The sequence below is a fragment of the Candoia aspera genome, chromosome 5 (assembly GCF_035149785.1).
Source record: "Candoia aspera isolate rCanAsp1 chromosome 5, rCanAsp1.hap2, whole genome shotgun sequence".
Lineage (NCBI taxonomy): Eukaryota > Metazoa > Chordata > Lepidosauria > Squamata > Boidae > Candoia > Candoia aspera.
In genome coordinates, this window is record NC_086157.1 from 4,041,419 (window position 1) to 4,052,010 (window position 10,592).

General features: G+C 38.1%; 1 protein-coding gene across 2 annotated transcripts in view; it reads left to right on the forward strand.

Annotated features, from left to right (window-relative positions):
* PCDH9 (protocadherin 9) overlaps positions 1-6,957 on the forward strand; it is a 721,360-nt gene extending 714,403 nt beyond the window's left edge. For both annotated transcript variants that reach the window (XM_063304544.1, XM_063304545.1), the window contains exon 4: positions 6,205-6,957. In XM_063304544.1, the coding sequence (XP_063160614.1) occupies positions 6,205-6,578 (374 nt within the window). In that variant the 3' untranslated portion in view covers positions 6,579-6,957. The remainder of the gene's footprint in view (positions 1-6,204) is intronic.
* Positions 6,958-10,592: the final 3,635 nt, after the last annotated feature.

Consider the following 10,592-nt stretch of genomic DNA (forward strand, 5'->3'; position numbering starts at 1 on the left):
ATTACGTGCTTCTCTTTTATACCATATACTTTATGGTATTTCTATTTGCATGGCATTAAGTATTATTCTTACTTCATGTACCTAATTCCCGGGTAGGTGCACATGTTCATTCTATTTAGAAAATATTAACAGCAACAAGAAAAATAGCAGCTACATTTTTCTTTTATTTTTTCTTCATTTTATTTCATAACAAGTTTTACAAAAAAAATATCCAAAATTTAAAAAAGGAAAAGAAGAAATAAACAAAGTTCAAAAAAAAAAAATGAACAACCATAAACAATAAGAGACTAATCATAGAAAAAGAAAACAAGAAAGAAGAAATAAAAAATAAATTACAAACTATCCAAGCATATCACTTTTTTTTTTTTTTTTTGGTATGCCTGTGCCTTTGAGTCATTCTTGACTCCTGGAGACTGCCTGGAGAAATTCCTGCAGTTTTCTTGGCAACACTTTCAGAGGTGATTTGCCATCTCCTCCTCCTCCTCCTCCTCCTCCTCCTCCTCTTCTTCCTCCTTCCTGAGAGAGAGGGACTGGCCTAAGGCAGGACCAGAACTCATGGTCTCCTGGTTTCTACCCTGGTGTCTTAACCACTACACCCTGATTAACCAGGGAATGATGCTAAAATGAAATTCTCTACCTGAGTGTAAGGGATGTTGTTACCTGATGAGGTTCAAGTTTCTGGGCTGCATGTTTTAGCCTGCTATATAGACTTTAGAACCACTGGTGAAATTATGATGCAGGACCATATTTTGCTTTCTATTTCTCATCCCTTTTCTAGCCTTTTTCTTTATCTCCTTTGAGTCCTGGTGACTTCATGGACCTGTGCGTGCAGCGTGAAGTGCCTTCCTCTGAGGTGTTCTTTCAACTTCTCTATCTAGCTTACAATCCTGGGATTTCCTGGCACTTTCTCATCAAATTACAAACTCAATTCACCTCTGCTTAAACAAACAAACAAACACTCAAACTTCTCAATCCAAACGAGAAGTATCAAATAATCAGGCCTGTTCCATATGACGGCTGGTGGCAGATGGCCTGTAGACAGGGGAATAACATGGATTGATGAGCATTTGTCTGCATTTATGTGCGAGTGATTACTGTATAATACAAAATAACTGGGACGCTTGGATAGAAGAATGGGCCCTCCTGAGAGTTATGTGGCACCCAATTTTGTGTGAGCAAGGACAGTGCACCCCCAAATGGGACTTTCAGGACCTTTGTAGGAAAAGGTGAGGAAAAAAAAGTAAATCTGACAGAATCAGCAATTGCTTGTTACCTACAATCAAAAATTGCTGTTAGTTTTTCCTCAAGAGGAACTGGGTGCTTTGCCAAATTATACACAATTACTCCAGTAGTTGGGGCTAACCCTAATGTACTGTTAGCGATATATTTAATAACAAATAAGTTGTTGTTATTGCTATTATTGCTATTGTTGTTGTATGAGATGTGCCCCCAAATCATAGCTTTAGAACCTCAAGCAGTAGAACAAAATAACAGGTCGATTTAAAGTAATCTGCTGTAGTCAGATCTCTGACAGTTTGCCCAGATCATGCATTTTCGTCCCCCAGTAATAAATATTTGAACAGGAGATGTGAAATAGTTTCAAAGCTAACCCTGTAAACTTATAAACTGGTCAGCCAGGAAAGTGTGTGTTAGGCTGCCTCAGAATGAAGCGTCTTAGATCTCAGTGGCTGCGAGGGAGGACAGCAACCTCAATGAGAAATAAATCTCTCTGAGACTAATTTGACATGGTTTAAAGGGCCGTGAGCAGATTTTCATCCGGACTATAACGGCTTATGTTTCATTTAAAGCTCATGCTGAAAGAGATGTCAGCAGTTATATGAACCTGAGCTTCACTTCTTCTGTTTCTGGAGGACCTCATAAAAGCTAGACAGCATCTGGATGCTGAAGGATCACATTTATTTCAATGCACACTGGGAGCACAACGTTGGTGCCAACTATTTCATGAAATATGTCCATCCATGGGGACTCTCTCTGTCACTCTCTGTATGTGTGTGTGTTTGTGTGCGTGTTTCTGGGTAGGTAAGATTTAATCCTTGGCTAACCATTCTGTTTTGGGTCAGCAAGATAGGGTTGTATTACTGTGTGGGGAAGAAAATGAGAAAACCCAATTAAAAGCAAATAGCTGCTGTCAGCAAAAAAGAAAACAATCAGCATTTAACCTATAGATTAACCTTTGGAAATGTTAACATTATGCTGGAGGTAGTCCTTTTGACCAGACATTTTTCCACCCATCTTTTCATGAAATACCTGCAGCACTTTGATTGTAACTGGGAGGGTGGATTTGTAAAGCAAAGAATCTTTTTGTTGTTGTTGTTTTTCTGCCACAAAAGCTCATAAATATAAAGCTTGAAATTATAGTGCTCTCTGGAAAATGAGGAAACTTCTGGCCCCAGCTGCTTGCATACTTTCATGGCATTTTATTTCACTGATGTTAATCCATGCCTCATGTGTTCCCAGGGGTTAGGATAGCAGAATCAAATAAATGAGAAGGGAGGGAAAATGACAACATTAAAAACTCCAGAGGCATAACAATGTCCAATAAACTGCTTCTTTAATATAAACTTCTTTAAAATCTATGACTTTCAAGGTGGAATACTGTACTTGCTTCTCTGAAAGTAACTCCAGCTGAAGTCTTTGGGGTATTCTTTTGAAGAGACAGATGCATAGGACTGTATTTTTAGGTCTCGGTGGCTAAGAGTGTGAACTATAAAAACATGCTCCCAGCTTCTACTCTAAAACAAGACTTTGCTTTATTTGTAATGAAGGTGCTAAGGAGAAATTAGCATTTTCACTGTAAAGAAAGATGACTTAAGAACCCACCTTTAACAGCAACAATGGACAGTATTGGAATCTGATCTCCCAGTGTTGGTCATCATAGGACTTAACAAGACCTAAAGGATTCTCTTGTACATGTTTTTGAATACTATCACTCATCAGTCCCTAAGAACAATTGTTAGCTGTGTTGGGAGCTACAACCCAATAGCAATAGTTCTTTACCCCTACAGTAGATGGAAGAGAGTATGTCACTTCAGTGGCCTCACATGAGAAGAGTGACTTATTTATGTGGAACGCTGGGGATTTAAACATGAACTGCAGCTTAATGTTGGAGTAGATCAGTGTTTTTCAACCTTGGCAAGTTTAAGATGGGCAGACTTCAACTCCCAGAATACTCCAGCCAGCATGAATTCTGGGAGTTGAAGTCCACCCATCTTAAACTTGTCAAGGTTGAGAAACACTGAAGTAGGTAATATACAAGTATGGATAATATGCAAGCTTCCAGGTATGTGTATGGAACTTCAGCTATGTACTACTTTACTTTCCAAGGTAATCTTTATGCAAAACTAGCTTCTGTGAGGTTATTTCTGGTTGATAACAAAGAGAGAAGACTTTAACCCTTGGCTCCCATCTACTGATTATTTGAATTTTTGCAGCACAGATATGGCAGTCCTGACTCCCATGTTTAACTCTCCAAGGAGAGGTTGAATGACTGTATACATGCTTATTGAGCATGGAATAAAATGTACAGACCCTTGGGATGCCTAAACTCATTAGCTTTTTTTTTTTTTTTTTTGCTTTGCTTTGCTTTGCTTTGTTTACATGACAAGCATCAGAAAGCAGGAGGGACAATAATTATTTTGGAAGTGCTAACAGGGCACCCAGGCAGAGCAGAAAGCAAAAACTCCTTTTAAAATGTTTGCCTGTCCATCCAAGTTTACCTCAATTTTCAGGAAATTCATGTAGGTTTCACCTTTTATTTGCTTTAGGACAAATGTGATGACAAATTACTAAGTAAGATTGTCTCTACCCCTGTCAGGTTGCTGCTAAAAGTTTGCTAAATGTTCTGAAAATGTTTTGCCACCACTAGCATTTGATTAATGCCTTGGGCAAGAAGGACCCTCAAAATGTGCCTGGTCTCAACTTTGAACATCAAATGGCTATACATAATTTATATATATTTTTTTTATTTATATATATATATATATATATATGAGGCTTTGCACCATCTATTAAGTAATTCTCCAATGTGGTCGGCAGAAGGCTGCCATGAGGCTTTGCACCATCTATTAAGTAATTCTCCAATGTGGTCGGCAGAAGGCTGCCATGTGTCCTACCAGAGCTTTCCCACCTTCACCACCAGCTAACCAAACCTGAGCCTCAGCCCCACTTCATTGAATATACTGCCAGTTGTCTGGTTTGGAAAAAAAAATAAATGATTTATTAACTGTAGGTTCATGTTGCACTATGTCAAACTGTGGTCTTGCTTAAGAAACCCCCAAAGGAAAATGCAGATAGGAATTGGGACGATGGATTTCTAAAAATGGCATCTCATTGGTCTGGAGATGATCCACTCATCACTCAGCACCCTAATATTCAGAGATTTCTGATGAAGAACATCACCATGATTCTGCTGAGAATTGTTATTGTGGCATAAGATGTAAATAAAGTGATACATACATACAGTAAAAAAATAATTATTTATTTTGGGGCAAGTGGTCTACAAAACTTACTTTAGAAAGACCTTTTAAAATGAAAGGAAGGGAAAGCATTCACAAATGCAACCATAACCATTATCTTATTTACCCCCATACAGTGACTCCTATGTTTTAAAGATGAAAAATTGGGTGGGGTGTGTGAACGTTTAATTGGGTGGGCTACACAGTTTGCAAGTGCTATCTTGATGTTGCTCATTTTTCTCTTATTTGCATTGTCTCTTTTAACTACAGCCCTCCTGGTGATTTGTTAATTTTGGGCTTCCAATAAATCAGTTATTTCCTTCTGATCAACTTCCTGTCACTTGGTTTTAAGCAGAGAGCAATCGACTTATCTACAATTAAGATAAAGAAAGCAAATTTCTTCAGAGAAAATAGGAAAGTTGAGACTTATTATTATTATTATTATTATTATATTATTATATTATTATTTGGCTGTTGGTAATCATTTCCATTTAAAACAGTCATATATCCAGAATCTCATGAGAAATTGTTGGTAGTGGTGGAAAATGGAAGGCTAGGTTGCTTGAGATGAATACATCTCGCAGGCCTGTTTCCCCATCATATCTTCACTGGTTAAATCAATAACTCATCTGAAGTTTCACTCCATTGAGAAATATGCAAAGAAAGAGCATGAAGTTTGTGCCTGTGGAAACAGGTCAGAACTCATTATAAGAATTCTGGGGCAGGCTAGTATTTCCACTTGAGTTTCAGAAAACATAAAAAGAGTTTTGCACTATATTCCCATTGAAGTGGCTGTGATTTTGATTTTGAGAAACTGTAAAACATTGATAATTAACTTCCCTTCCCTCCCTCCCTCCCTGCAGTGACCAATGCAATCATTCTCAGATTAACTCTTCATACTTTCACGTTTCTTCTGATACTTTCTATAGCAGGTAATATATTAAAATGATGCAATCACATTCCAGAGCATTCTCCTTTTTCACCAAGAATGTTCCCTTCCACCTCCTGACTGAGCCTGCCCAAGCATTCCAGTTCAACTGTTCTGCAGTATGGACTGTTTCCTCTTCAGGGTTATATACTTTTGTAAATAGCTGAATCAGCCCATTTGGAAGGAAAAAATAAACATTCTGGGAGAACCATTGCTCTACTTTGCACATCATAAGCAAAGCAACTTTATGGAAAGGTTGGTGTTCTGCACCACACTGCAGATGTAGCATTCCTAGTGGGAAGCAGCTATTTGGGCCATCAAATCCAACCTCCCCCCTCCCCCTGTGCAGAGTAAACATGAATGCATCTCTGGAAGATGGGTCTGTTTGAATATAATCAGCAAAGGAGTTCATGATCTCCCTTGGTAATTGGCTCCATTAGTGCACTGCTTTTAGCATTAGGAATTGTTTTCTTAGCATTCATCCAGAATCAAGCAAGGTTTTCTGTGTAATGTGTGCTTGAGATAAGTCTTGGCTTTATACTACAGGAAACAGTGAAGATTCTTCCTGTTTTATACACCCATTCTTTGTTTTGTTTTTTAAAAGTGTTCATGTGAACCATTTAACTGAATAATAATAATAATAATAATAATAATAATAATAATAATAATAATAATAATAATAATTGCTATGCTTGTGATTCTCTGTGTGTATATATGTGATAGTGTTTAAAAATCTAACTTCCCTCTTTTTCTCTACCCCTATTTCCTTCTCCCCACTGCCTCACCCACACCTCCTTGCAGATGGCCCTCTTGGCCCTCGGGGACTGGCAGAAGCTACAGAAATGTGTACCCAAGAATGTCTTGTCCTGGGTCATTCAGACAACTGTTGGATGCCTCCCACCTTGGGTTCATACCAGCAGCCCAAATCTCCACTCTCCACCTTTGCACCTCAGAAGGAATGGGTTAAGAAAGACAAACTGGTGAATGGACATACGTTGACGAGGACCTGGAAAGAAGATAGCAACAGAAACCAGTTCAGTGACCGGAAGCAATTTGGCTCCGGGGAAGGGCATTTCAACCCTGGCAATCACATGACAGACATTCCTTTGGCTAACTTAAAGTCCTATAAACATGCAACAGGAGCCATGGAGAGTCCAAAGGAAAACCAGCTATAAGGAACGGTTTCTTTGGAACAGGGACTTTAGCCTAGTTAGACTTGCTAATACTGTGTGTGTGTGTGTCAGAGCTTTATGTACTGGGTAGACCTCTAGAACTATGCGTCACATAGCTGAGATATGCATAACTGTGGGATAGCTCCACTGAACTACAATACAACAGCATTTCTACTAGTTGTGTGGTTTTGTTACATAGACATAACCAAACTCTTACAGAGATTCTCTCCAGTCAGCAAATAACCTGATTTTTTTTTTCTTTTTCAATTTATTGGGGATAAGGGGTGGGGCTGTTAATTAGGTTTTTTTAAAAAGATATTTTTTATTTTTACCCTGGACTGCTGCTGTAAACAGTAGAGAAGTATATTGGAGGAATGAAAGAGGAAAAGTGTGTGTGTGTGAGTGAGTGAGAGAGAGAGAATGAGAGAGAGAGAGAGAAAGAGACATTGAGGGAGAGATGAACTGCAATTCTTAGGAAGTATATCCAATTAGGAAATTGTGTTATTGTTGCCATTGATCCTGTGCTGGGGCTGCTATACTTGACATCTTTACTGAAACAAAACAACTAAAACTGCAAACATTAAACCTACTGTGCTATTAACAATGTTAGTGGACACTTGTTAAGTCCATCAGTGTTCAAGTACTTGTAAATAGAACAAATTATTATTAATAACTTTTGTGTACTTATAACGTTCACCTAAAAAATTACTGTAGCATAATTCTGTGTTTCACGGTTCCTTTCCCCACCCCCCTACTTTATTTCATTCCTTCCTTTTCTTTCAAAAAAAAAAAAAGAAAAGAAAATGTTTGTTTTGGTGAAGGTGTTTCGTGTTAATAATCTGTCTGACGCACCATGTTCCAAGGAACTCAAAACACTTGTGTTAAATACAGAGCAAAAGGGGGTGAGCGCATTTTTATTTCACTTTTTTTTTCTAATTAGAAAAGAAAACCCTATTTGCCAGTTCTAAACTATAAATACACTTGAAACAAGGGCTTTGAAATTTTAGCCACAATTATTTTTCTTAGTATTCTGATTTGAAAACAAAGAGGAGAAACGGGGGTCATCAACTGTGATAGCAGCTGGATGGGTGGCTTTTACAACGAAGCTGCAGGATATTGGCTGCACGCTCCCACCAAACTATGATGTTGATCAAAATTAGCGGAGAGGAATTTGCTATGGACACAGTCTGCTAAGGGGTTTGGCTGCATGAGTCCCAATGAAATGTGGGAAAGGTACTCAAGGACCCATTTATCCCAATGGAGCTTGGGCAGTCAGACTTTCTGGGTAGTTGTGCCATGCAGCACCAGTCTCTAGCAGTTGCTTTCTGTATAATTGGGTGAAATGTGTCTATCCTTCAGACAGTTCCTCTTGCTGAAATGGCTCCAATTGTGTTGATCATCATCTGCCTTGATGTTGTAGTAACACAAGTGTTTTTAGATCATAGCCACAAAATATTTAATGTGTTGTGCCTTCATAATGTAACCAAGCATTCTCCTGGTAGGGTAGTCGGGGGAAATGAAAGAGTTCAGTCTCTAATTCTTGCTGTTTAACTGTTTGTTCTCATGGTTGGTCAATGCCTGGCAGATACCAGTTTCACATCACTTGAAAAGGAACCAACAAAATGACTCTAATGTAATAAGATCTCGGTTGCACGTCTAACAAATCCTAATCAACATTCTTAGGCTTTTTGTTTTCTTAAGGCATGACAGAAAATTTAAACAAATAGCATGCAACATAGGGGAGAAAAAGTCCTTAAAGGAAAAATAAGTAAAAATTATCTTGTGCCACAGTTAAACATTAGTCTTAAAATAAACTCAGAAAATAAAGGTTGCAAATACCAGTGGTTAATTTCTTTTTACCAACAACAGCAATGACAAAAAGAAAAAAAATTAAACCTAACTGAAGCTGTGTTGTATATAGCAGTTCTCATTTTCTTTCCTCCACAGTATAAAAGCATATAATGGGCTAGGGGTGCATTGCTTATTACGGTACTTACGTCCGTTTGTGAGGGGTGTTTGATGACTTTGACCGAATAAATATCTAAACAGTTTTCCTTGTTACTGCTTTGCCAGTTCAACGTTATTTACAGTTATTCAGCTCTTGCAATAAATGTTCTGAATTCCTGATTGTCTTGTGGGAGTTTTTAGCCTAATGCCTTATCAACTCATTGCTGGGGGGAAAATAAAAACAAAACAAGTAATCATCCCACTATTGCCAACCCTGTCTGCCCTCCCCCCCCCCAAAAAAAAAAATCACTGTGGCACAGCCAGTAGAAATTGGCAAAGGCTTAGAATGTTGAAGGCTGTGGAGAAAGGTTAGGAAAATGGATTACCCTATGAATGAGAGCAATATTTAAAAGCAGAATGAAAAGCAAGAGATGAGTCTTAATCCACTTCTGACAGTGTACAGGAAACAAAGGAAAAGTAGTGGATTTACAGACATACTTTTTTAAGACCAATCACTTTCTATCTGCTTGTCTTTATCATGATAGGTACAGATGCTCCAGGCAATCTACAGCATGAGTGCTGCTATTGGTGGTATCCCAGTCTTCATTTTTACCAACTTCTTCCTAAATTATCACAGGTTAGGCCTTTCCCTTACCTAAATACAAAGCATGTCGCTACCCAAAAATATAAGGAAACAGTCACAATTATCCAAACAAAGATTTGATTAAAATTTAGCAGTAAATGTTAGGCAGCAGCAGCAGTAGCAACGAGACAGCCCCAGCTGAGTTTTCAGTTCAGTTACAGGTGAAACCTTCCCAGCCAAAGATAATGGAGATAATGGTTAACCATTCAAAGAAGCCTATGTAGAAGCAGACACCAAAGGTTGTGTTCAACTTGAAGATGTCTTTAATTAAACAAGTGAATTTGTATGGTCAATTTGAAGGAAGAGACACATTCACTTGAATGAGTGGATTTCTTAAAGTCCTGGCATTCTTTTCCTTCTTCCAGGCATCACATAGAACCTGAATGAATAGCAGAATCAGGCTGGGCTCACGTGAACACCAAAACTTATTTAAAAAATTTGAAGTGTGAATCACTCTAAAAGCTATTCAGTAACATACTCTTATTTCCTACATGATTCCTGTACCTATTCACTTATGTAAAAAAAATAAAAAAATAAAAATAGGCTACAGGTACTTAGTGAACCAAATAAAACACAAAAAGGTTTTTTTTTTAAAGAGAGTGTCTTCATCATTGTTGTTATTATTTAGGTGGCAACATTAATGATAATTAGGAATTGCTAGTATCTCATGAATAAATATGACTTTGAGAAGGGATTTCAAGGAGAGGTGCATTTAGGGGCTATAGGAAGGAAGTCTTCTAGAGAGCTGCTTCTGCCTAAGGTTTAAATGATAAAAAGTTTATTGGAGGATTGTCCTAATTCCAGTTGTCATAATAAACACATACCCTGTCATAAGAAAAGAAACATTGTTCCTCTTAATAAAGAAGCAAAAGCATAGGAAAGAGAAGTATGGTCTAGCTTGCTTCTCTACAAGCTAGCTTTCTATGTACTGTCAGTGTTTAGAGAGAGAATATTGTATGCTACCCCATTCAAGATGAGACAGAGAAGAATGTTATTATGTGTTCCCTTCTCTGAGTATCAGGAGTATATCCATTGTGTTCCTTTTAGTCCATATGTCACTCAAAGGAACCAGGAAAAGTAGTGTTTCACACAACTCAAGGCTGGATGCTGATTTAAGGAGGAAAGAGGCTGCTTTCTTCCTGAAAAGGAATCATTAACTTTCTTTTAAAAGTTCTTTGCAGTTACTCTTAAACCTTGCACATCTTAAAGTAGTGTTGGCAAGCAGTTGCATTCATTAAGAAGAAACATTTGGAAATCAGCTGTGATTGGCGAGTGAGCCAAGTGCCAGATCTAAATCCAATTAAAGGCATCAAGAGCTTTCCATGGACTTCAATAGAATCTGCTGGTTGGCTTTGCTCTGTGCCCAGAGATTGCCCTTTTGCTTCTATCCAATGAGTTAACACAGTTCCTCTGACACCCAGACACTT